Source organism: Cavia porcellus, unplaced genomic scaffold (assembly GCF_034190915.1).
Source record: "Cavia porcellus strain 051 isolate PalLab524CR breed Dunkin Hartley unplaced genomic scaffold, mCavPor4.1 scaffold_10, whole genome shotgun sequence".
NCBI lineage: Eukaryota > Metazoa > Chordata > Mammalia > Rodentia > Caviidae > Cavia > Cavia porcellus.
The window spans coordinates 67,295,051-67,322,887 of NW_026947493.1; the positions used below are offsets into that span (position 1 = coordinate 67,295,051).

At 37.0% G+C, this 27,837-nt stretch overlaps 2 protein-coding genes across 7 annotated transcripts in view; one reads left to right on the forward strand and one right to left on the reverse strand.

Annotated features, from left to right (window-relative positions):
• Positions 1-9,437, reverse strand: part of Rbm12b (RNA binding motif protein 12B) — a 62,157-nt gene extending 52,720 nt beyond the window's left edge. The window contains exons 1-4 of one of the 6 annotated variants that reach the window (XM_013143889.3): positions 9,410-9,437; positions 9,032-9,099; positions 6,213-6,262; positions 2,223-5,637 (exon numbers count right to left, since the gene is read on the reverse strand). In XM_013143889.3, the coding sequence (XP_012999343.1) occupies positions 2,751-5,609 (2,859 nt within the window). In that variant the 5' untranslated portion in view covers positions 5,610-5,637; positions 6,213-6,262; positions 9,032-9,099; positions 9,410-9,437 and the 3' untranslated portion in view covers positions 2,223-2,750. Of the gene's footprint in view, positions 1-2,222; positions 5,638-6,212; positions 9,209-9,288 lie in introns of those variants that run through there. The other 5 variants (XM_013143888.2, XM_013143887.3, XM_063257550.1 and 2 more) reach the window with 5 other exon arrangements.
• A 6,492-nt stretch (positions 9,438-15,929) lies between these two features.
• Tmem67 (transmembrane protein 67) overlaps positions 15,930-27,837 on the forward strand; it is a 39,685-nt gene continuing 27,777 nt past the window's right edge. Inside the window, exons 1-9 of the mRNA XM_003479952.5 lie at positions 15,930-16,177; positions 17,768-17,856; positions 19,485-19,578; positions 22,651-22,750; positions 23,331-23,400; positions 23,495-23,569; positions 25,178-25,240; positions 26,932-27,086; positions 27,199-27,307. Coding sequence (XP_003480000.1) covers positions 15,955-16,177; positions 17,768-17,856; positions 19,485-19,578; positions 22,651-22,750; positions 23,331-23,400; positions 23,495-23,569; positions 25,178-25,240; positions 26,932-27,086; positions 27,199-27,307 — 978 coding nt within the window. The 5' untranslated portion in view covers positions 15,930-15,954. The remainder of the gene's footprint in view (positions 16,178-17,767; positions 17,857-19,484; positions 19,579-22,650; positions 22,751-23,330; positions 23,401-23,494; positions 23,570-25,177; positions 25,241-26,931; positions 27,087-27,198; positions 27,308-27,837) is intronic.

Here is a 27,837-nt window from a genome sequence, read left to right on the forward strand (position 1 = left end):
TTACTAGTATTTTTCAGGTACCTTCTAAAAATGTTTGAATTTAGGACAATATGCCATTTGGCACAAAGCTAAAGAATAATATACTTCCATATCTGCAGGTAAAAGAAAAACTTGCAAGATGAAAAACTTACGAGATTATCAGTTATATAAGCCACATGAGGATTTAGAACATTTCTCTTTTATGTGTTTAAAAATGTATATGCTAGTAAACTGATTCTGAGTTGATGAAGGAAAGAAAATGCCCTATTGCGCTGCATTTACAATTTGCATGGTATGTAGACACCTACCATGATCAATTTATCATCACTGAATGAGAAATGGCTTCCAACCAGCAGAAGCCAGATTACTATAAGAAAGTTTTTAAACAAAGTTAAAAGGTATTAAGTCCTAAGATATTTTGAAATACAATATTCATGTCATTTAATTTTAAAGTCAAAACACAAAACTTGTGCTGACCACAGATGGCCTCTTATCTATACTATCTTAACCCAGTCTGGAAGCAATCACCCACTTTAAATTATCTATTACTTTAAGCTTCATCTTATCTTTATTGCTATGAACAGTATCTGAAAAGTATTGTTTTGAATCTTCCATCCATGTCTCAAAGTTCCACTAAACAATTATCCTGTAATCTTAAAGCAACTACAAATACCATCTCTTGCTAACTGCCACCCCTCCTTAATCTGCCCTGTAACTTCTACGTTAAGGTATACATTTGTTTTTCCTATTATACTTATTTTTAAGTTTTTACTCAGCTTAAACTCTGCAGAGCCAGTTTCTCCCTTACTTTTAGCTCTTTAAAATTTTCTACCTTGAGTAATGTGAAGCAGTTAAAAAAAATGTTACTTTGTTCACTGTGCTTTGTTTAGATATTGCAAAACTTATATTCTCCTGCTTTAAGTTTACTGTTGTAAACAGCCATACTGAGGTACTTTTTAGAACCAAAATACACTATTTTACTCATTCTACTAAATGAGGATGCTGACTATAAAAAAAAGTTAAGTGGGCTTCTCTCAGATTTCTTTAAACCACTTAAAATTAAGATATTTACAGGTACTAAGTACCAAAAAAGTATATTACTTCAGCAATATCCTATTATTAAATGACTGAATTATCAAATACAAATTCTATTTTAAGCCAGACACGGTAGTGCAAACCTATAATCCCAGCACTCTGGGAGGCTAAGGAAAAACAATCACGAATTTAAGCCAAGTCTGAGCAAATTAACAAGATCCCCACCTCAAACACGAAAAAATAAAAATCTGTTTTACACTTATTTACTCAATGTGGGACATCTCTGGATCAAAGAATTAAGGAACAAACATGTTCTATACAAACTATAAAAGGCCAAAGTCAAACCATGTTGGATACAATGAACAACTGAATTAGAAGCTAATATGTAATGTGTCCCAAGAGAAACCTTAAAAGTCACTTTGTCTTATGACAGTTTGAGCACCCTAGTTGCATCTTTTTCAAGACAGATTTAAAATGAGAATGAAGAAAACATCACTTACCCTTGAAAATATTTTGAGCATGGTCTTCACTGAAACCAGCATATAAACAAAATTAGGCAACAAAAGTATCAAGAGCATGATCATGAGGCAGTGGAATGTCTGGGTTGAAACTGCCCCCAAACTGTGACTTCAGTCCAAGTTTCTTCACTTCTCTAAACATTATCTCATTTGTGAAACAGAAGTTAAAATGTCCTTTATTACTAAGAAAATACTGAGATCAGTATATGAAGCACTTATAGGACCTACATGGTGTGCCTCATAAATCTGAGCCATTTGTATGATTAAAGAAAGGTTTCCAATATTTGCAGAATATCTACAGTAAGTATTAAATATCACTAGAGTAAAAATTCAACCACACAAGTCTTATACTTCATATTTGAATAAAAGTTTTGATGTTAAAATGTCCTAAGGACATAGTAAGAAACATACAAGTTATAGGACTCATCAGTAAACAACTCCTAGAAAAACAAACTATATCCATTTTGTCACATTCTTCCCAGCATAAGTCTGAGTATCCCTTCACCCATAATTGCATTCCTACTGTTTTGAATATTTTGTATTAATCTTATCTGGTTACTAAAATGTTAAAGAACCCATGCAACTATACATTAACAGAATGGTCCTTCCCATCATAAATTCAGCTTAATGCACTGTTGAAAACTTTATACCCAGCTCCCATTTTTTTCTTTTTATACAAATACAAGTTAATTAGTCTATTCAGTTGCAATTTTTATTTTTATAGAATTTTGCCAGGTTATAAACATGGAAACTAAATGGACTATAATTAACAGGTGATCTTAACACAGTAATATCTCAGACAAGAGGGCATTAATTCTGCAGGCAGGTAGCAATGAAAATGCCAAACCTAACAATCAGCCACTGACCATTTCCTTATACAGTTTGTGTAAAAGGCATTGACCACAGGAAAAAAAATGAATATAAAATGTATCTTCCCTAAATACAAACTTTGAGGTTTACACGTAACAGCAACAAAAATTGAGGAACTCAGGGAATTAGTTCCTGCTGTCCTAACAAAGAAAAATACAGCATATGTAATTTTAAATTAGGAAAAAAAAAAAAAATGAATGGTAATTTGCAAGCAAAAGTCAAATTCACATTCTATTTACAGTTTTTCTATTCACAGGTCAAAATCAAAATGTTTCAAAATAACACTTTTTAAAAATGCATTTTACTGCATCAATACTGTGGGATAGTAACTGAACTTAGAAATGCTTTCTAAAGCAAAATTAGCTTAACCTTCCGGGGACCAACTGGCCTATCATTAAGATCTTTAATAGCAGCCATAGCTTCATTATAGTTGATCATAGCAACAATGGCTTCTCCTGTCGGTAAACCTTGCTCATTATATTGTATTGAAACTGAATCAGGTATGATTCTATATCCATGGAAGAAGTCTAAAATTTCATTTACATTTGCTTTAAATGGAAGATTCATTATCTTAACAGGAGTTACTCTACCTGAACCACAATTTAATTTGGGATCAGGCATAAATCTACCTTCAGGAAAACCTCCCATATTACGCTTTCCAAAATCAAACTTGCCACCGTCAGGGCGACCAAAATTCACAAAAGGGCGATGACTCCTAAAATCCCCAGGTGGGCTCCTAAAATCCTCACCAGAAGGTCGGAAATTGTCAGGAAGTCTAAGGTCCTCCTCTGGAACTTCTCTGAGGTCTTCCTCAGGGAGCTGCCTGAAGTCCTCATCAGAAGGGCATCTAAAATCTTCTTCCTGGGGGCTCCTGAAGTCCTCATCAGGAGGGTGCCTAAAGTCTTCATCCGGGGGGCCCCGGAAGTCATCATCTGGCATATTCCTGAAATCATCCTCTCGGGAACGCCGGAAATGCTCCTGGGGTGGTCGCCGGAAATGCTCCTGGGGTGGACGCCGGAAGTGTTCCGGGGGTGGCCGCCGGAAGTGCTCCGGGGGTGGCTGCCGGAAGTGCTCAGGAGGTGGCCTCCTGAAATGTTCCGAAGGTGGTCTCCGGAAGTGCTCCTGGGGTGGCCGTTTTAAATGCTCCAGGGGTGACCGCCTGAAGTCCTCTTCAGGTGAATGCCTGAAATCCTCCTGGGGGGGCTTCCTGAAGTCCTCCTCCCGAGGGTGCCTGAAGTCATCATCTGGAGGGCCCCTGAAGTCCTCCTTCCAAGGTCGCCTAAACTCCTCCTCTGGTGGCCGTCTGAAATCTCCCTCAAGGGACCTCCTGAAGTCCTCCTCAGGGGGCTGCCTGAAATCCTCCTCCAGTGGCCACCTCCAGTCATCAAGAGGTCGTCTCCAGTCTTCCTCCCGAGGGCGCCTGAAGTCTTCCTCAGAAGGCCTTCTGAAGTGCTTCTCCCGAGGGTGCCTAAAGTTCTCCGGTGATCGCCTGAAGTCCTCCGGAGGGAACCTGAAGTCCTCTGGAGAGTGCCTGAAGTCTTCTGGAGGGCGTCTATCCGGCTGTCGGAAATATCCCTGGGGATGCTTGAAGTTATTCTGTTGCCTCAAATCCTCTATCTGGTATCTGAGGTCTTCGGAAGAGCCAACTGAGTAAACTGATAGGTCTTTTGAGTCAAATAAATGGGAATGGTCATCTCTATCATGTGACTGAGAACGGGCTTGCATTTTCTCAGTAGACATCAAGGGGAAATTTACACCAAATTCCTGCATCTGTGCTTCAGATATAAGTCTTAATAATACCTCTGTGCCTAAGAATCTCCGTCGGTTTAAACGTTCAGCTTTCGTGGCCTGTTCTTCTGATTTAAACTTGACCAATGCTTCTCCCAGACCAACTCCTTTGTCATCATAAAGTAGGTAAATGTCATCCTCAGCAAGAGAAAAGTCTGCAAAGAATTTTTGTACTTCAACTTTTGTAACATCAAATGGAAAATTTCTTATATATATGCACAGCTTCTGGCCAGAGTAGCCTTCTTGGGAGTATTTTTGTGAAACATGTCCAGATCTCTCTTTCTCTATGGACCCCGGTCTCTTCTTTTCATAACTTTCAATGAACTTCAGCATCTGTTTTTTAGAAACCGGATCAACATGAACTGGACGATGTTGTAAAATAGTCTTATGGAAACCTAAAGCTGTTTTATAGTCTTTCTGAGTCTTGAAAGTCACAAAGGCATACCTTGTTCTTTTTTCATCTTTATATAAAAACCTAATCTGTTCATTAGTCAGATCAATATCTCTAAAGAAATTTCTTAAATCTCTTTTGCTAACATTTAGGGACAGATTTTTTAAGTGAACATAAAATCCAACAGGGGAACGAGAACGTGTTCTTCTAGGAGACTTTGAATGAGACCGTTTTCGAAAATGTCTGTCATTAACTCCTCTTGGAGGAGAATGTCCTTCAGTTCTCATAGGAATTTCACCCTTTTCAATTGCATCTCCACCAAACTCAATCCACTGTCGTTCTGAGCCCTGCATTACTTCTATAAATCTTGAACCCATAAAACTTCTATGGCATTTAAGACCTCCTGAAGCATCAATACATGAAGCAAATTTTACTATGGCATCACCATTATTTCGGCCATCATGATGTTTTAAGAAAATTACTCCATCCACACACAAACCCGAAAAAAAGACACGTACATCATCTTCATTTACTAAGTAAGGCAAACCTCGTAGAAATAAATAAGGATTCTCGGCCTTCGACGGCCTTGTCTTTCTCGGCCTTAAATCATCAAGTCCTGTACCATTAGTATGAAACCCAGCATCTTGGTTAATTGAAGAGCCATATCCAGAATTATTTTCATCTTCTTTCATGGCCTCAATATAATTAGATAAGTTGCCAACCCCTGATGCCCCAGATCCAGGTCGCCCTCTTTCTATGCGATCAGTTCTTTTCATTTCGATAGTCTTCTGCATTTCTGCCTTGCTACTAAGAAAAAGCTCCACCGATGAATCCTTGATAAACCCTCCTGAGCGACATATGGCACGTCTTGCATCTTCATCTGTTGCAAAAATAATAAAAGCCTCCCCAATATCCCCTCCAATTATATGCACTCCTCCATCAGGAATAGTCAATCCCGTGAAGAAGTGACGAATATCCACAGGCCCCGCAATAAAAGGAAGCCCCAGTAAACGGATGACTACAGCCATGCTGAGCTCAAACCACAGCAATAATGACCTGCAGACAAAAAGGTACACATAATAGCAAGTCTTATTTTTAAAGTACCTTAGCCCAAAATAAGCTTAATAATTATCTGGGTTCCTGTTTCCTTCACCATTTATAAATGAAAACAAGATACAAGTTCACAAAAACAATGATCTTAAGATATCTAAGTCTTAAAGAAAACAAAGAATAAACTTTCTCCCAACTAAACATACAAATAAACCAACTACCTTGAAAAAATTTCTTATCACCCATCCTCTACAATAAGAAACGTCAAAAATATCAAATCTTCCTTTTTAAGTCTGCCAAACGTTGCTTCACAACAAAACCAAACTACTTTCAGACTCATTTAAAACATGTATCCTACTGAAATGTGGGATTTATGTCTTTTACCATCCATAGTAAAATTTACAAATTTAGAAAAGCCATCTACAGTCATTACATAATTTCTGCTCATGATATTAAGTCACCTATCACCAGTGTTATTGCTGGCCAGACATAAAGGACAAATGCCATGAGTACCAGGATATACTAATCCATATGATTTTCATCAAGCCTCTGTGAAAAGCCTTAAGCTCTGAATGTCTTACCTTTTCTTTTTATTTCTTGGAGACCTGTTAATTCTGTAAAAGCAACTTAACTGTGGAAAGAAAATGAAATATAATTAATCTTTGAACCCTATAATTATCTCAATACTCGATTAGGATATTCATTTCAGAATTACCTTTCAGAATTACCTATCAAAAATGAAGCAATAAGAGCCACAATTACGGGCATTATAAAACACTCTTCTTTGTTCCAAAGGGAAATTCATTATCCTTCTACAAGAAAGTACAAAATCCAACAGGACATCTGCAAAGTATTAATAAATTTCACAAGTGCTGAAATGATACTACTCCCTTATTGGTAGTAGTATGAAGAAAGGCATGGGAAAATGTACTCTGAGTGCAGTGGTAGAATGCATAAAATGAGCATAAATTTATCAAAGCTCACTGAATTCTCTTAAGGTCTATGCATTTTGTGTATGTATTGAAGTTTTATACCCTCTTTAAAAAAGTTCCAAAAAAAAATAGTTCCATGACTAAATACCAATTTAAAAACATCGAGTTTAAAAAAAAAAGACCTTCCATCACTTCCCTCCATGAAAATACATACAGCTACTTCGTATTTACACCCAACTCTTGCCAGGTTTTTCCCTTTCAAAATATAAGACCACATCAAATTAATAAAGCAACCATTCAAAATGACATGACAAAATATCTAGTTTTGCAATTCCAGTATCTAAAAATTCCAATCTTTAAAGCAGTAAATCCAAGCCAGTGACTACCATTTGAATTCAATTTTAAATTCTCAATATTCCCAACACAGAATCGAATTTCATGTCTCTAGTACAATTAAACCAAACACTACAATTCCCCAAAACTCAAATCTCAACACCACTATTTATCTGATACTCTCAAAACAATAATTCATCTCAAGCAAAACACAGAATACCAAGATAGACTTATAATGCCAAGACTCTTATGATGCCCAAAGTCTATTTCACTTCAAACAACTATGTTGCACTCAACTGAAGAAACCCAAATAACAATGCAGAGAAGTAAAAAGTTAAAATTTATCAATATGGAATATTGGGATTATCAATATTAAGTACTGAAAACCTCAATTTAGTATTTTTTAAGGAAATTTGCATCTAAATACTTTCATGGATACCCAAACAAACAATATTTAAGGAAGTCTTACCAAACAAAATCTGTCAAAATAATTAGTATGTTTTTAGTGTACAAATAAATGAGCTTTTGTTCACCACTTACACCTAAGTACCACTGTTCTACAAAGTGGGGTCTGAAGACATACTCCTCGAGGCTTGAAAGTTTGTTTTCCTTAGAAAGAGTCCGTTGATTCAACTAAAAGCTAAGCCAGCAAGAGCATCAAAAAATTACTTGGCACATCCGACATCCAAAATATCCTGCACACTACCAAAAAAAAAAAAAAACACTGTTTAAGCCTAATTTTTACATGAATCAATACCCACACCTAACACATCAACAAAAACTACAACTGGCTCCTGGAATACTTGTACATTTTAAAATTCCAAGAGTCCTATGTTTTTCACCTTTAAAATATCTAAGCAGCATTAAAGAGAAATGGCACTTTGTTATAAACTTACTTAAAAGGTATTTACCCTGAGAACATAAGCTAATCTACAAGCAAAGCAAAATGGAGAAATGTTTCAAGGAATAGTTAATTATGTCAAATTAAAAAAAAAAAAAAAACCTCTAGAAACATATCCTAACAAAAACTAAGTTATCAAGAGCAAAAATCTCATGAATTCAAAGTTAAGCAATTTAAAAAGGTAAATACAATTAATGCATAAACTTCTTGCCCTTTGATGGTAATGCATCACCCTCTACAATCACATCCAGAATAGCTTAACTTTCAAACTGAGTAGGTACTTCTACAGTTGCAATATGCTGTTTCCTCAAGCAAATCCTCCAGAAATTAAGATTCTTTGAACACACTACATTGCACTGAAAACACACAACATACAAAAGCAAATCCCTCTCCTTAAATTTTTTCTATTTATGAATCTATTTTTTTCACGCTGTGTAGGTTTAAGAACACAGTGGCCTTTTAGAACTATTAAAAAAACGAAATGGATCCCTAAAAACTCAGCTAAAGGTATGCACATTTAAATTCACTGTGGGGTCTCTATCCAGTGATCACCGCCCACATAATCACCGTTCTAACTAAACAATACGAACTGTGCATCTTCTAATCAAGACTGAGAGGAAAACAAGGGAGAAAGTCTGATTTTAAGTTATCTCAGATTCGTTGGACTTAGCTGGTAAAGTTATTTGCCAGAAACTGCGATTCTACGTCTTGAAACCCAAAGTTATGATGAAGCAGGTTCAAATTCTAAGTGTGAACTGCCCCTGCAAAAAATAACCTACCACAGTCCAAAATTATTCTGATGATCTACCCGTTAGAACACAGATGGTTAAAACAAAAATCAAAGGCAAAATGAAGATGAATCCACACGGCACAGGATTTCCGTTCACATCCATCATCGTCAAACGGGAATCATCCGAAGGCATCGATTCTACAGCCCAAAGCCTTTGTCCACTCCCAGGGGTCACAGCTTCTTTCTTTTGCGCCAGGCCGAAGTTGCTACGTGGGATCCGATGCTGTCGCCAGACCTTCGGCCAAAATCAGCCTTCCGATTAACCAGAACCGCCCAACCTCCTGCCTCTCTGTTGCGCCGTCCCAAGGGCAAACACTGCACCCTGACTCTCCAGACCGTCAGCTGGCCCCGGATCTAACTGAATCGATTTCGCCCTTCTGAAGCCTAACGATCCGGGCCTCCTGCAGACACGGACTACGATGACATAGCAAAGAAAAACAATACCTAGGAAATCCTTCGGGCTCTTCACTGTCAAGATCACGGGGAAGTGCACACACACCACCACATGGAGGCTGACGGAAGAGGGAGAGTCGGTGTTTAGCAGGGAAACAGGGCGCTTAACGGCAGCAGCAGCAGCCGCGACGCCGGAGGCTGAACGGCCGCCGGCCCCGCCTTTCCCCGTCCTTCCGCCCCTGTCGCCAGCCCCTCCCCGCCCCGACGCCCCAAGGGAAACTGCTTCGCTCTTGGCAATCGACACAAACCGCTGCTCGGACACCAAGCCGGGGGCTGGGGCGCTCCTCGTTGCTGCACCGCCAGAGGCTGTAGCGAACCTAGAGGAAGATGGCGCCCACCCGCCCCTCCCGTCCGGACAAACGGACCTACTGTTTGTCTGCCCATGCGCTCTCCCAGCGTAACCCACTACCACCCGCGCTTCGGCCGCGCTTGCGCACCCAGCCTCGCCCGCGGCCTGTTGTAAGCGGTGGGGCGGAGGGAGGACGCTCTGGATTGGCTGAGCTTCTGCGCGTGCCCAGATACCAGCCAACCAGGGAACCTCGACATAGAGGTGAGCTTCATAGGCCAAATTAGGAGTCAACTGGTTGTTGTAATTAAAATCACCAGTTCGTAACTGTTAAAATGCACAAAACAAACTTTGCATTTATCAGAAATTAAAGAACGAGATGAAAAAAATAAGGAGATTTCTTTGTCTTTCAGTGCTGTAATCACTATGGAAAGTAAGCATCTTCTGATTCTTGAAAACTAAAAGACCATGACGTGGTTAATTTTACTGACTTTGATGTTCATCTGGCACGATGTCGTCACCTGGGAGCTTAATAAATCTATGTTTGTCAGTCTTACAGATATTAATAACCTTGTCAATTACCTTCATAAATTTGTGGTTCCCATCTTCCAGACTTTTGAAACAAGAGAACAGATGGACCAGTTCTGAAAACTGAGAAATGAAAAGCATAATTACAGGCACGTGCTGTGATAAGTGCTACCTAATGGCAGGTGAACAATATTATGTTTAGTTTTATTATTTACAAGTAACGAAGCAGCCTACCATCTTGAGCTCACATGGTGCAATTATGTATGGACCCAAACTCACCAGAAACTACTTTTGGACGTTATCATAGAAAAGGAGAGAGGCAGGGGAAGAGCTTGTTGTGTCCTTCATTCACTGCAAAATACTGATTCTTAACTATAATGTGACTGTCAGAAGAGGTAGTTTAACGAGGGAATTAAAAAGAAAGAAAAGATGGTACTCAAAGTTAGGACCATCTTTTTTACTCTTTTGGGCAGTGACAGCCTCTCTGTGCCTCAGTTTCTTCACCTGAAATGGGAATGGTAACACCCACCTGTTAAGGTCGTGAGAATGTAAATGATTTAAATACCTAAAACTTTTAGTAACTTGTTTTAAACATCAGGGTAACTCTTAGAGAATCGGAGGATGTTACCTGTGGGTCCAGGTTTCCTTGACTGGCTATGATTTACCTTGCTAATCCAAAGAGTCATCCTTGCCTTGCAGGCTGAGGAACCTAGCCTAAAAAGCTAACATTTATTGGGAATTTACTATGTGCCAAGTTTTGTACATTATTTTAGTCTTATGACTATTTTTCCTATATTACAAATAAGGAAAACCAATGTATAGAGGATTACATAGCTTGCCTAAGGTCACATAAATACTATAGTACAAGACAAATATTGGATTGAACCCTCATGGTTTGCTTCCAGATATCACTACTCTGTATTACACAGAAAGAAGATTCTGAGCCACAAGGCAAATTCCCTTTCAACAAATATGCATAACGGTACTGCACGATATCAGTGTTATTATTATTCATGCTTAGGAAGAAACACTAGCAAATGAGATCAGTTGAGGCTGAACAACACTTTCCTGGTGGTCTGTGGGTTTTTTGTTTGTTTTGTTTTCTGTTTTTTGCAGCAAGGTCTCCATATATAGTTCAGGCTGGCCTTGAACTCACTATATAGCTCAGGATGGCCTGGAATTCCAGCCATCCCCCTGCCTCAGTCTCCCAGGTTCTAGGATTACAGGTGTATCCCACCAAAACCTGATTATGCAGTCTGAATTATGCACCACCTGTGTATGCAGTCTGAAGCCAAATTATCAGAGTTGTTTGCTAAGCATGGAAATGGAACATGAGTATTACCTAAACTCAAAAAGTGTAGTCATTTTCATTCATCCTAACAAAAATAACAGCTATAATTTAATAAGCTCAGATAAGTCCCTGTCCCTTGACAACATCACTCATGGCCTCCCTCATTATTCGACCAGCCACACTCTTTCTGGTCACAGAGACTTTCTCCACACAGGACACTCTAATGAAAGTCTTTTTAGTGTGCTCCTTGCCTTTCTCAGATGTCCATACCATTATAGTAAAAAAAAACCAGATCAAGGTAATTTAGAATAAAACCACATAATATTCTGGTTATTGAATGGTTTGTGTACATTTAGTGTGTTGGCATCAAAATCTAACCAGTTTTGAGAAAATAGAACAAATTGTTTCTGAAAAAGTACAATAGCCCTGAAATGATCACCTGGATCTATGACCATTCTGTGGCTTTGTCTGAACAAGGTAGATAGCTTCCCAGATGTTTTCCCATAACTGCTGTACTACCCACCCTAGTGAGTGCTTTTAGTGTCAGACAGTTTTCAAGTACCATCCGCAGTCTTTCAGCAGCTACAAGAACAGACTTTGCTCTCTTTGTCTCAGGTTTTTAAAAGTTTCCACATTTCCCTAGGATACTTTCTAAAGTTTATATTACTCCCTCTTTTAAAATCTTAAACCTGAACTATGGTGGACAAATACAAGCATTCAAAAGCCTTCATTTTTATTCCAACCTCTTCTTTTGTCTCATCAGGGACATTGACATACATGTCATTCACCAATGTGCCTGCTTTCTCATGCTGTTGGCATTTTCCAGCTGCTTCTTCTGCCTGTATTGTCCTGTGATATTTCCTCCTATGTGATCTCCATTGATCTTCCAGTTAGTTCTATGGGCTCCACTAGTCCATACATATTTTAATGATCCATTTCTGTATCCGTTTCTCTATTACACTGTGAGACCCAGAGGGAAAAGCACTCTTCTTTTGGACAACTCTTTATCTCATTGAAATGCTAAATAAATGGCTCAAAAATTATTGAACTCCCAGACCAAAAAAAAAAAAAAAAAAAAAAATGAACTACTCTCTGAGCAGTTTCCAGGTAATGAGGCCTCTCAATTCAGTTTGGAGATTCTAAATACAGCAGCCAATGAGACAGCCTCAGATTTCTGTTCCCAACCGCTTTGTCAAGCACTAGACCTATAAGCTCATTTATGCTATACTTGCCTATCTTAGTAGGAAATCGAACTATACTTATCTCCTCAAAATGCTCATCTCTAACCTCGGCCTTCCCTGCTCCTCTCTGTTATCTGCTCCCACTCCAACATAATTTAGTCTTGCAGGCAAGACAGACTTAACTACCAGTTTTTAATCACCAAATGATTTTCTTTCCAATTATTCACTATATTCTAGAAATACCTCCTAAATTTATCCATATTATTTACTAAAAAACTGATCTTGTTTGACTTCTCTGAATTTCCATTCTGCTCTCTATTTATCAGATGCTAAGAATTATTTTTCCCCTGAAAAGGTCCTCTTCCCATTCTTTGTGACAGTCCTTGACATCTTTCAACTCCAGACAAAAATAAATTATTCCTCTTTATTTTTAATCTCTCCTATTGATCATTTCCTCTTTACTTACAGATATCTTACCTCTTATTCCTAAGAAAATTTAAATTATTTTGGTCATCCACTCTTTTATTTTCCTTTCAAGGCCAAACTTCTCAATATAGTTTTTAATCTATCTGGTGCCTACTTTTTCTCACTATTGCTGTATGATGTTTTTCTACCATAACCACTGTGATGAGATTACACTCCAAAAGGTAACTAATGACTATCTATTTGCCAAATCCAAAGATCTTTTCCCCATTTTCAGCCTTCTGCCTGTCCCCCTAACCCTTTGCAGCATTTATATGTAGTACTATAGCAGTCTCTACAGCTAAAGAGATAAATTTCAAAGTTTGCTTCTGCAAATTTCTAGCTGAGGGTTTAGGTAGGGGGTGTGTGTGTGTGTGTGTGTGTGTGTGTGTGTGTGAAGACCAAATCCTTGCCTCTGCTTAATTATCTATAGAAAGAAGATGATAATAACAGTGCATATTTCAGAAGCTTGTTTAGTAGAGTCTCCAAATCTCTCCTCTCTTTGTTTCATATCTTAACTGAATAATATTGGACATTTCTAAGCTTGATAAATACAAATAATCATATTCTCTAGTCATAAAGTTGTTGACAATATTGAAACTGTATGTAAGAAGTCTACCACCGTAGATGGCATAAGGAATTTGCTTTCTTGATTAAGAAAATGAAGGACACATTTGTGGTTCAGTTCCTTTCCTTTTTGTTTGAAATCTGAATGGTGACATCTGGTGTAAGGCAATCATACTACAATGAGAAAGAAGAGCCACAAGAACCGCAGAGATGACTGCCTCCTATCACTGAACAAACATCAACAGCCCCCAGATTTAAGTTTGCTTGTGCTTAAACTGCTATGAACTGCTTCAAATACCTAGACTTTGCTTATTTTCAAAAAAAATCTTTAATGATATTATCTCAACAACTTTAGTTAACAATCTTTTCTGCTGTCTTTGTAGGCACGTTACACAAATGAACCTACAGTTATCTCAAACTTAACCATATTTGTTTATTTGTGGTCTTTCTACTATAAATAAAGTCTCCAGATCCTGGGGCCACTTTTGTAGTCCCTACTAAGATAGGGAAGTATAGCATAAATGAGCTTATAGGTCTAGTGCTTGACAAAGAGGTTGATGTCCAGAGGCCCTAGACAATTAAAATAAGTATGTAACCTATAATTCACTAAAGAAGTACACTTGTAGAATGTTAAAATTTTAAAATAAGTAACCTATATTTCACTAAAGAAGTGAACTTGTAGATTATGTCAAAATTTTTGTATTTCTATTAGGAGCTACCTACTATAGTGAAATATGAAAAGTTTTAAAGTTGGCCAGAATAAGATACATTCTGGTTGCCTTACTTCCTAACATTTAATTTTTTAAATATTCTCTTATTTTTCTAAATGAAGGATAAGACTTCCTCAAAACATTGTTTCTTTTTTTTTTTTTTTTTTTGTCTTTTTCCTTTTTATTGGTACCGGGGATCGAACTCACGACTGCCTGCTTGCAAGGCAGGTGCTTACACTGCTGAGCTAAATCCCCAGCCCCCAAAACATTGTTATGAAGAGTTAAGATTAATGTTGCCAAGCACCTAGCACAGTGATGCGTGGGACATACACAGCATACACACACCATCATGAATGTGAACTCTTTTTATTGCTTTTAATTAAATATTAGGCAGTAAGTAAATATATTGTCCTGATCCTTGCCTTAGAGTATATAATGGTATAACATTTTATCAAAGAAGACTACAGTTAAAACTTATCTGTATGAAGCTTTTAAAGATTAATCCCAGCTATTCTAGCCATATCTTTTCTTAGTTTTCATTAAATTTATATGGTCATTTTAAAAAATCCATAATGATAATTGAAACACTAATTACTCAAAAACTTTTTTACAATTTATTTTTTAAGAATAACTTTCAGAAAATACACCTGCTGTGTCATAGGTACTGGTGACTGAGTAAATGTTGGTCTTCTGAGCAAGGACTAATAGTACCTATTAGTTAAATTTATTGCATTGAGAATGTGTACTCCTTAACAATAAAAAATAACATTATTGCAAAATTTGCACTTTTTAAAGGAAGCAAGAAGTCATTTCGTTACTTTTGATAAATAAGGTAACTTAAAATATAGATGACTTAATGAGGAAGAAAGGGAAAATATATAACAATTGTACAAACAAAACAAAGTAAGATTTAAATATTAAGGTGGGTTTTTTTTACTAGTTAACTGGCTATGAAGGTAATTCCAAAATATGTTTCATCTAACAGTCTACAAGGTGTCTTTTTGAAAAATAATATTCATGTATGTATAAATTTCATTTAAAGACAATTGACATGATCTTACTCTACATAATTTTCTATGTTCAAAACAAGGAAAGTTTTTAAAAAGTGAAAATATTTTGTTTCTCTAGTTCTTGACCCATGGTAATCCTTCAGCATTACAGACTTTAAGTCAATGGGGACTTGTTTTGCTCTGCGCGGGTTCTAAACCAGGGCTTCGGTATACTAGGCAATCACTCTAGCACTGAGCTATTCTGCCAGCCCTCAAAGTGGTTTTTTTGAGAATTGGTAAAATATATGTCTTCTTTGACGTGAAAATTAGACTGGATAAATTCTGATGTGGTTATTTAATAATCATGAAATGATACTTTTTTTTTTTAAACAAGGACTCGCTATGTAGTTTATGTAGTCCAAGCTGACCACAAACTTGCAGTGACTGTGTTAGCGTCCCTAGTGCTGAGACTACAGGTGTGCGCCATCACGCCCAATCAAATGATACTTTCAGTGTTTTATAATCGTATATTTTCTTGGTGTGATATTCTTCTTCCAGCCCTCCACCCCAATGATTTCACATCCTACGAAGATTTGAGTACAGGAGTTTGAAATATACCCTTTAAAAGGCCATCTGACTCGAGCGTTAACCTTGCTCTACCAGTGATGGAGAACTTTTTAGAGCTTTCAATAAGCATCCCGCTCCAGCACGCGAGCTACAGGTTCCCTGCCACAGCTAGGCCAGCCCAGCCAGCACCCGCCACCTTGCCGCGGATTTGGTAACCTAGCAACTGAAGCGCACAGGCAAGGATTTCTGGAACCTGGGTTATCCAATCAGCTCGGCGGATTCGCCGCACGGGCTGATGGGGTACTGGAGGAGGCGGTCTCTGGCCTCAGCACCATGGAAACGCTTGGTGGGGCTGGGGTGGCCATGGCTGCTCCGTCTGTCTTAACTGCTAAGGCTGTGACTGCTTTCCTCGTGTTGGTCGTCCCTAGCATCTCGCAGGCTCTGACCTTCTCCTTTCCTTTCCAGCAGCCGGAGACATGCAGCCACAACCAGTACTTTGATATCTCGGCTTTGTCCTGTGTCTCGTGTGGAGCCAACCAGAAGCATGATGCGCGAGGTGAGACGGGCGCAGGGTGGACTCGGCAAACCTAACACTCCCACCTTAGTGCTGTCCTCAGGCCACCTAACCTTTTTGTTTGTAGAAGGAATGATTCAAAACACTGCAGGTTTCCTGGGAGGACTCCAGTTTGCACACTAAAATGGTCGGGGAACCCGGAGAGCTTTACCCTCCTTGCGTCTGCATTCAGCGTCAGCTCCTCAGCCTTGATGGGGGAAATCTGTGAGGGCACCACCGAGAAAGCTGCCTATCGAACGACGTAGATAAATAGTACAGAAGTAATCTGAGGTAAAGAGATGCAGATAACAGGAAAGATCAGGGAGGAATTAACGCTTGTAAACGTTGATAGCCCTTTATCTTGCTTTTTCATATCCCAGAAACTTAGAGCTAGAAAAGACCTTAATTAAATGTGATCAGAGCCAGTCTTTTCATTGTACTCATAAGAAATAAGTCCCAGAAGAGAGGAAGTTGTGAAGTAGTATATCACCTAAATTGGGACTGGGAGATCGCATGTCTTTTCCTCCCTCACTTTAATTTCCCCCCTAAAATGTGCAATAATCTGCTCAGAATTAGTTTTTCTCCATACATTGAAGTCTAAGGTGTTTTCGGTCTCGATTTGATCATCCAGAAGTGGTGGCAACCTACAGCAACCATGCTGCAGCGGACTGTTTGTGTCATTGAAAACTCTAAAAGGTTCGGCATCACTGATACAGTATTATTAACTTTCTGCCACTTTCAACCTGATACATGCACTGACCAAGTCACTGACCAAGGTGGATTAGGTTGTTTGGGTAAAGACACACGAGTGAGAAAGCAGTTCAAGATCTAAAATGTAAGATATTAGTATAATTAAGAATCTTGACGTTGTATGCATTGTACTACACAGATTCCTGTGATTGTATGACACAGAGAATGCTGCCCTTGCTATGCAGCCAGTTAGTAGTAATTATCTTGGAACATTTGCTAGCTTTCCAAACAGATGGGAATAGTGATTTGTTTTCTTTTCCATTAAGGTTTGGCAGTTTGTAATTCACTGAATGTTCATGCATAAATTAACTACATAGAAATACAAAATTTTCTATAGCAGTTAATAGTTTTAAAAGTTCAGTTATTTAACAGTTTAGTTATACTTGAAATTAAAAAACAGTAGCAATGTAATATAAGCTGTGTGCCAGACTCAAGGAGATTTTTACATATAGCAGCTAATTCAAAACATGGTAGGGCCCAGGATATAGCTCAAAGGCACAAGCACCTGCCTGGCAAGTGCAAGGTCCTGAGTTCGATTCCTGATATCAGAAACAAACAAAAACTCACACTAATGCTATGAGGTAGGTACTGTTATTTTTGTCTATTTTACTGAAGAAGCATCAAGGCACAGGGTTCAGTCACCAGCTCAGTGTCACTCAGCTTAGTAGGAAATTTAATATTGGAACCCAAGGAGTACGTTTGTGGTTTTGAAACCAGACACTGCTAGTTCCAGTATCTTGCTGTTTGCCACTGTACAATGCTGCTCCCTTAAAGTCTTGAGATTTACTGTCATGAAGTTTTATTTTGATTTACCAAGGACGAAATTGTCTCCTTTCTTTTCAGGCACCTCATGTGTATGTTTACCAGGATTTCAGATGATTTCTAATAATGGAGGACCTGCCATTATTTGTAAAAAGTGTCCAGAAAATATGGTATCAAGATCTTTTAAATAATTTTTTCCTGTAAAAAGTAATGAGTTAAATCTCTTTATTTTTCAAACTTGAATATAATATTTAGTCTAATTTTCCTCACAATCTTTAGAATTATTCAACTAGTTTTACTAGAATAAATTTTGGGAAATTGGTGGAATTTTATGCAAACTTGGAAAAAGCTTTTTAAGTCTGAAACTTTAAAAAGTGTACAAATCTGTGGAAATTTGTATTTTTACTTTAACTCACAGAATAACTCATTTATAAAGAAAGATGAATAATACATATACTAGCAATCAAGGATATATATGAATAGTAGGTTATATGATGATCTATGTTTGTGATGATACCTAAAGTAAAATAAATTCATGTAAGCTGAGCATAGTGGCACATGCCCATAATTCCAGCCTTCAGGTGGCTGAGGCAGGAGGATTACTTTGAGTTCAGAGCTAGTCTGAACTACACAGTGAGACACTGTCTCAAAACAAAACAAAAAATAAAGTTCATGTAATGCCAGTTGGGTCAATAAATAGTTAAATAATGTCTCCATATTTTGTTAGCCATTTTATTATATCATTTTGGGGAAATAAATTAATAGTAGCCATGTAGAATAATTTCTCAATTTTTTCAATCCTTTTGGATAATTGGGAGTTTCTTTGTGAGTTTGATTTTTTATAGCAATATTCATTCTCATTATCATAGTTTAAAAAAATTAAATCTAGGAATTAAAATTAAACTTATGAGTTGTCCTAATTTAAAGCTATTTGTATATGGGTCTGCTTATCATTTTGATATTTACGTTATATTGAAATTGTTGGTAATAACTGACTCACTGATGACAAAAAGCTGCTTTTAAAAGTGGTGACAGGGCAGCCTTCATTTTCCGTGACATTATTTAAGCTATTTTAGTGGTTAAGTAATCCTAAATAAGTATAGTGCCAAATATAAGCGTACTTCAATTTAAAATAATTTGTGGCATTATTCTGTTTTTACCATTGTTCTCTATTACTTTTGGTCACATGTATTTATAATTACCATATTATTGTCCCTATTTTTCCTAAGCCATAAAATAACTATGAATTGAAATGTTGTAGAAGTTTGCCAAAAACCTTTACCACCACAGATCATTAATGGATAAAACAAACTAGTCTCACAATATTTGAAAATTGATTTTAATTTATATAGCATGATAATTTACCCATTTTGAGTCAGAATTTAATTTATAAAAGTTAATGTACTTCAACTTTTAAAAATTAACTATTTTAGAACTTGTAAGCCTAATTGATTCTTTATTGGTTCAATCCTGTTGATTATTTTTGCATTTTATATTTATAAATGGAAAAATTGAATGACAGTATTAATTATGAAAGTAAGACTCCATCTGAGCTGAGGAACAAAGAATTATTACTGAGTTTATCTTTTATTGACAATTAGGACAATAGTAATAAACTTGCCATTTTACTTTGTAGTATAAAGTGTGAATTGGCTATCCAAGGAATTTTTCTGAGATTCATATACATGTGATGTGCTTGAATATATATTGCAAATTGCATACTGTTATGGCTGTTTGAACTTATACAATCAAGTCAGAAAAAAATTAATTAAAAAGGAGAAAAATGTTTTTAATTTAGAAAGGTGTTACTGAAGATGGCTGGAACTGTATTTCTTGCCCTGGTAGCTTAACTGCAGAAGGGAAATGCTACTGTCCCACTGGCCATATTTTAGGTAAGAATTAACTTCTTTATAAGATAATGGTGATGAATTTTTATGTGTGTCTCATAAAGAACATTAATTTAAGGCTGGGCATGATTGAACATACCTCTGATCCCAGCACTTGGGAGGCTGATGAATGAGGATCATAAATTTTGAAGCCAGTCTGGGCTAGAGAATGAGACCCTGTCTCAAAAAACCATTGAACCAACCAACCCGAAAGAACATTAATATAAATAGTTTAGTGATTACTTAATAGAATTTTAATAATTATTTTAGTGCAAAGTTTAGTGATGCTTAAGACATCAGCAGGCATTAAGTAGAAGCTATGTTCTGTCTAGTTAGAAAAGGGACTAGATGGATTCTTCCTTAGCATAATATGATAAAATGTATGTGCCTCAGCTCAAAAGCCAACATAATACTTAACAGGGAAAATTTATAGCCATTCCTGTTAATTTTGGGGCTGGAAATGGATGAAAACTGTTGCATTTAAGGAAAGGGAAAATCATTTTAAAAAAGAAAAAAATATAATTACTGTTTGCAGATGAATTATTTAGAAAATCTGAAGGAGCTGGGCATGGTGGCACCATCTGTAATCCTAGTATTCTAGGAGGCTGAAACAGGAGGGCTGCAGGGTTGAGCTCAGCTGAAACAACTTAGCTACTTAGACTGTCTTTAAAAATTACAGGAACAGGGGGTGTAGTTAAGTGTAAAGGCCCAGGATTCAATTCCAAGGGCCATAAAGAAAAGACAAGACTCAAAATAATCACTACTAAAAGTTAGAAAGAGTAAAAGTTCCTAGATACAAAAATAATATCCAAACATAGTAGCCTTCCTATTTAAAAACATAGTCCTTTAGAGATGTGATAGATGATATTTCATTTGCAATTAAAAAAAAAATGTGAATTGAAGAAAACTTTGCTATTAAGGGACACAGAATCAGGCTTTAATAATAAAAATACATTCTTCATTTGGGGTGAGAATATTGGAGAAACCATACCACCAGGTATTTATTATTCATGCTTCATGACTTTTATCCTTGGTATCAGCTACATGTGTAAGCCAGTTAGTCACTGGAAGAATCAGAACCCCTGAGAAATCTTACATAGCAATCCACTCCTATTCCATTACTCTAGCCATTGTTGACCTTGTAATTTTACAGATACTCTTGAAATTTCGGGGGTCATAAGCAGAATATTTGGGGGGGGTATTTTTGTTTTGCTGCTTTCTCTGGCACCGCGTGTCTCCTTGAGATTAGGTGACAGCTATAAAAACATAGTATTGCTATTTAGAGGTTACTGTCATGTGCTTGAAATTCTCCGTAGTGTAGAGCAAAGGAGGGACAGTAGGAGTGAATTTACATGGATGATCATGGAACACCTTCTGGAAAGATGACAGCTGAGCAAAAACATGACGGGAATGTGGAACACAGCCCTGTGATGACAGGATCGTGATAAGCAGAAGTCATACCGAACGCCAAGATCCCATGATGGTAGCGCGTTCAGCACGTACCAGGAAGAGGAAAGGGGAAGCTGATGGAGCTGATGGAGCTGAGCAGATCTTTAAGGCTCATGATGAGAGCCTTGGAAGTGACACTGTGTGAGACGGAAGGCCATTGGTAGATAGTAAGAAGAGAAGTGGCCTGATCCTAGTTAGGTTTTAAAAAGCTTCCTCTGGCTTCTATATAGAACATGGAACCAGCACACCAGTTAGAAACCAGTTACAAAAGCCCAGGTCATAAAATATGATGCTTGATCTGTGGTATTCATTGTGGAATTAGAATAATCCAGCTTCTGAATAAGTCCTGACAAAAGAGTTGGCAGGATTTGTACATCGATTTATTTCAAATTTTATTTATACAATCTTTGGTTCTGTACAGGGATTGACCTCAGGACTTTCATGTTGAGAACCACATCCTCAGGCCTCATTATATTTTATTTTGAGGGTAGGGTCTCTAATTTGCCCAGATAAGACTGAAACTTACGATTCTCCTGCCTCAGCCTCCAATAGTGCTAGTATTATAGATGTGCACCACCATGCTCAGTTCAGTTTTTATTTTTTATGTGAAGAGGAGACTCTCAGGACTAAGGCCTGAGTAAATATTCAAGTGGAGTTGCACTGCACTTGAGGGAGATGATTATATGAGGAACAAGTTTACCTTTACTTTTGTCAAAAAGATTTTGTAGCCCCACTCCAAAACCTTACATTGTATATACATTCAAAGTCCTCCTTGATCATTTTTCCCAATTTGGTTGTTAACCCCAAAGTAATTGTTTCTGATTTGGGGGTGGGGGGGGATGTCCTTCCAAAAATATTTCCTCCTAGTTTGTCATAAAGATATTCATGTTAACCACAAAAATTATAACTATTATACAAGAAATATAAATTAGTATTTCATATTCCAAATATTGTTCTGTTGCAAACTTACTTCAGCTAACAATACATATACAAAGTCTACATCATTCTTTTTAATCTATCCTACAGTAATACATAATATGCATATATCACCATTTTACTGGTAGCTGTTCATACTGCTTTCTAACAAATGTTTTAGTGAATATTCTTATACACATGTAAAATATTTCTGTTTTGTATTTAAAAACGAAATTATGCTGTGTAAAATATGTGAATTTAGGGGTTGGGGATTTAGCTCAGCGGCATAAGCACCTGCCTTAAAAGCAGGCAGTCATGAGTTCGATCCCCGGTACCGATAAAAACGAAAAAGACAAAAACAAAAAATGTGAATTTAAAACTTTTATAGACATTATTGAAAGTTATAGAAACTTAACAGCAATCTATGAAAATTCTTATTTCAGGATCACAAGAAAAAGGTAAGAAAACTTGAGGAAAAAATGTTACTGATTCATTATTAGTGATGCCTTGGAAAATTAGTTTCTTCTGTGTTTTGTTATTGGAAATGGAGAGAAGGCTTCACTGTTCTACACTTAGAGATGCTTGAGTATGCAAGTAATGTGTTTTGAGAATTATAACAATAATTACAAGTGAATTTTATTAAATATTTTCTAAGTACATGAAGCTTATGTGTTTTCTTGAATTACACCTTGTCTTTGCTTCTGAATCATTTAGTGGAGAGACATGTTAATGGATCGTTGTTATCTCAAGCAAAGTGTGAGCTTTGTGATGGAAATGAGACGTCTTTTACAACAGCCAATGCTTTAGGAAACGTGTAAGTAATACTGCTGGGACTGCCTTCATTAATATGGTCTTACATTGTCATCTTGCTTTTAATAAATGTCTACATAAATCCACCAGAGTTACCACCCATCCAGTGTCCTCTTTCCTTAAAGGATAATATGAAGTGTTTTCCTAAAATGAACAGAGAGGATGAACAGTGCTATTTGTAGATTTGGTGAAGAGGTTAGATACACTCTTCTTTTCAGCTTATGCTGCTATTTTGTGTATAACAGATAAGGAAAATATATTTGATATAGCTACTTAAAGTTAATTTATATTGAGTTGTTGGTGTCTTTTGTTAACTGAGTGACTTTATCATCTTTAGTATTTAGTGTATTCATTTATTATATTTCTAAATATAGTCTTCTATTGGCTTTCAATTTTGTTTATAGGTTACCTTGTAACACAAAGAATGATATAAAACTATTTAAATCAGTGTTAGTATTTGCTTAAGTAATTGCAAATCTGAATGAATCTGTTCTAATCTAGTATTTAGGAAAACAGGTTCTTAATTAAATTAGTTTAATGTGACTCACTAATGTGTTAAAAATTATTTTTGTTATGTTGAACAGATGTGTCCGATGTGAACCAACATTCATTAATGCCACCAGATCCTGTGAATGTTCAGAACCTAACATTTTAGTAAGGATAATCAAATTGATAAAGTATATATTTTAATTCAATCATTTGTAGTATTCCATAAACGAGGTATTTTCCCCTTATTTTATTTGTGAAGGCAGGGGGATTATGTTTCCGCAGCCTAGAGAGTTCTTCTTCACGTGTAATTTCAGCTGCACGCCAGGGAGAGCCCGTAAGTATGTTTCACATTTTTGTTTGATTATGAAGGATCTTTCTGCATCCCTTTCTTTGATAATTAATTTCATACTACTGTGAGAAACAATTATGTGTAAATCACTTTAAAACAAATTTTTAATGTAAGAAACATTATTCTAACAATTCTGCCCTGTAATTTATTAGTACCATATTCCATATGTTGGCTTATTCCTTTCTCAATGAATTACAGAAAGTAATGTCCTCTACAGGTCTTATAAAGTATGTAGATTTTTTTGTTTTTTTTTTTTTGTTTTTTTTTTTTGGTCTTTTTCCTTTTTATCGGTACCAGGGATTGAACTCACGACTGCCTGCCTACAAGGCAGGCGCTTATGCCGCTGAGCTAAATCCCCAGCCCCTAAAGTATGTAGTTTAATACAGTTAAGAGCATCATATATTATACATTGGAACCTCAGATTTTCCAGTCATTAGTTTTGTATCTTTGGACTTTGGGAAAGTTGCTTAGCACTTCTAAATTTCAGTTTATTGTCTATAGATGAGACATAATACTGGCTACATTGCAGTGTGAATACGTGGTGGGCATTGGAGAAATTCAGATTATTCATATCCAGCCAGCTTGTTTTATAGGAGAGAACACTGAGAACTAGGACTCAAGCCTTCACAGTAGATGCTGGGTAATAACAAGGTTTGGGTGTAAAGCAGGAAGCAGATGAATTGGAACTGTAAAAGTCACAAACCTAAGAGAATAAGGTTATGTGACTAATGGACATTAAAAGTGTCAAGTATACCAGCACAGCTTGGGCAGAAGACTCTCATCTAGTTGTTAATTATCACCATTAGCTATTATCATTAAGTAGGAATGATTAGAAGGTATGTAAGAGTTAGCAACGGTGAGGGTGGAATTTGGGATCTTTTGAAGAAATTGTTATTTATTAGTACAAGGTGGCAGTAGATAATAATTACATTCACTATGAGGAGTTGGTGCACGTATATATACATCTTAATTCTTTTTACATTGCCTTCCCTTCTGTCCCTCCCACTGGAATCTGGGATCTTGACAAAGAAAGCAAAAACTTTCTCTCCTCCACTTTACTTTATGATGCCTTTTTAGAGAAGGAATGTAAACATTTGGGATTTTGGTATCTAAGGAGGTCCTAAAGCCAATGGCTAAAAACATAAGAAAAACCTGTTTATCCATATATATGTACAAACATTTTTTGTTCTGAACTATTTGAAAATGAGTTGTATACATGATGAAGGTTTACTCCAAATGCTTCACCGAATTTCCTAGCAGTAGGGGCATTTTCCTAGCATCACATCCAAAAAATTTAAAATAATACAATAGAAATATCTGATACCCATTAGATTTCTCCAGTTTTTCCAGTAGCACCCTTCCTTCCTTTCCTGTTTTGGAGGAGAAGGTCCGGGATACAGGCAAGGATCGCACACTGCAACCAGTCTTTTTTCATTTTCTTTAATCTCCAATAGACACCTGCTTCATTTCACTTCTTTATTAATACTAAGAAAATAGCATTATTTATTTTCACGTAACAATATACATATCAGTATCTTTCTAACAGCATAAGTTCAAAGAATCTTCATTTGAATTTTATCTTTTCATTTACAGGGCATGTCTTTCATTTCAGAATGGTTTGCACAGTATTTGCAGTCAGCAGCAGCTGCATGTCGGGTAAGTTTGAATTTTAAAAAAATGTTTTATGTCGCTTTGAAGAATCATGGTTATTTTTTATCCAGATAAAGTTTGCTTTCTAAGTGGATGTATTTCCTTGGTCATATTCTCTAAGAAGAATAGACACTTTATAGTGGATTGAAAGAGAATACATAGGGGCTGGGGGTTTAGCTCAGCGGTATAAGCACCTGCCTTGCAAGCAGGCGGTCGTGAGTTCGATCCCCGGTACTGATAAAAATGAAAAAGACAAAAAAAGAGAATACATATAGAAAATATCATTCAATAGAAACAGATTAAATGTCTCTAAGCTTAATCATCTACATTTGAGTATTTGGGAAAAACTGACTTGTCATTTAGTGAGTTTTGTTGATAGCTACAGTGCCTGACCCTGTTCTTAATCAGCTTAGATAACCGCAGAAGAAGAAAAATTTTGCATGTAGAGTTGTAATGTAAATAAATATCAGTTTGTACTGAATGCTGTGAAGGCAGTAAGTCAGGGTAAAGAGCAGAGAAAGTGGTGTTGGGAGTGCTCTTTTATATACAGTGATCAGAACAGGAATCTCTGACAGGAGGATATTTGAGCAAAGACCAAAAGAAGCACAAGTGAGTCATGTAAGTAGCTGGGGAAAAGTATTCTAAAAAAGAGACCACAGTAGTTAGCAAAGGTCACAAAGCAGGAGTTAGTGGTGTGTTCATGCTTCAGAAACAGGAAGGAGGCTGGACTGGCGGAGGCAGCATGAACAAGGAAGGTAGGGAGAAGAGGTCAGCGGGCAGGAGGGCCTCTGGGGAGGACCTAGCGTCTGGCCTGGGGAGACAGAAAGATTGTGCACAAAGGAAGACATGCTCTAACTTCAGGCTTTTAAGTAAGTCCTGTCTCATAAGAATAGATTTTGTTAGGCTGAGAACAGAACAGGGAGACCACTGGGTCGTATTACAGTAATCTGAGAAAGCAGAACTGCAGGGGAGGGAAGTGAGAGAAGGGTTCGGCTTCTGGCTGGCTGGAACACCGAGCCAACGGTGTTTACTAATGAGGTAGAAGTGGGTGCCACAGGACTAAGTTCACTGTCAAGTTTTTGACTTGATTAACTAAAAATGCAGTTGCATTTTCCTCATAGGAAAAACAGAAAGAAAATTAAAAGGAAACTCAATAAATGATCTTCTTTTGGTTATTCATAAAACAAATTACTTGAAACAAAATGGGTTAGCTATCACTGTATACATTACTATTATTAATATTCTACTTAATAGGTTTTTAAAATAAAATAGCATGCCATAAATTTTCACTTAGCTCTTTTAGTTGCTTGTCTTTATAGTTTAGCCTGAAATTTATACTAAAAATGTACTTATTCTTCTTCCTATATGGAAAGTTTCTTTTCTATTTAAGCTAGAGGAAAGGTATTAAAAAGCAAAAGGGTAAAAAAAGAATTAGTGTGTAATGTATTAGCTGGGTGTGGTGGTGCACATGCATCATCCCAGCACTCAGGAAGCTGAGACAGGAGGATTGTTGCAAGATCGAGACCAGCCTGGGCTACAAAGCGAGCTCCAAGCCAGCTTGAACTGCATAGCGAGACCCTGTCTCAAGCACACACACACAATATATACATAAATAAAGAAGAATTAGTAAGAGAGACATACTGACTTTTGTTTAAGCTATTAATGTTGCAGTATATTTTTTTGCCATGGTTTCTTAGGTGTATGCCAACTTAACATCTTGCCAAGCTCTTGGTAATATGTGTGTGATGAACATGCATTCTTATGACTCTGCCCTTGTGGATGCATGTCGCCAGTTTCAGATCATCTTTGAAAACACTACTGGAATGAGCACAGTGCATTCCATTTCATTTTGGTAAGGACATTTTGATCAATGAAATGTCATTTTGACCAAATGCAGTAGTTATTTTCACAAATGCTAAGAAATGTTTCTTTACTTTTATTAAAACAATTATAATTGTTTGTAGGAGACAGAATCTTCCATGGCTGTTTTATGGAAACGAATCAGGAATGGCACCTCAGATACTCAGTAGTACACCTCTTCCTATGAATTTCAGTTTTAAAGGACAAAACCAGGTACAAGTCACTCTAACATTAGAGGATAACCACATTTTGATTTGCAGCTTCAGAAAGTAGTAAAGTTACTAGTCACACTTCTAAATTCATGAAGACCATTTAAAAATTTTGGTTACTAAAACAAATAGGAAAAAAAAATAAAAAAAGAACAAATAGAAATATCAGCCACTTAATGGAATTAGACAGTGTGATCATTGCTGTGTTGCATGAGTGTTTGGATGCTTCTGAAGGATTATTTGGTCATAGCAGGTTGTACTTGTGGAGCTGAGAAGAGTATGCAAGGCACTCTCTGTCCTTCTATATCTTCACAGGTTTGCAAAGTGCTTGGAGAGATCGACTGAGTTTCTGTAGCTTTTCCCAGCGCTTCATAGGTCCTAATCATCACCTCTGACTTTTTAACTTTCTAGAATGAAGAAATAACCCGTTCTCCACACCACCCCCCTCCATTCAAAGACTTGAAAGGAGGTTATCTGTCACTAGTATTGACACTCAATTCTGCAATGGTAACTTTCATTTAAGAAAACCAGTCC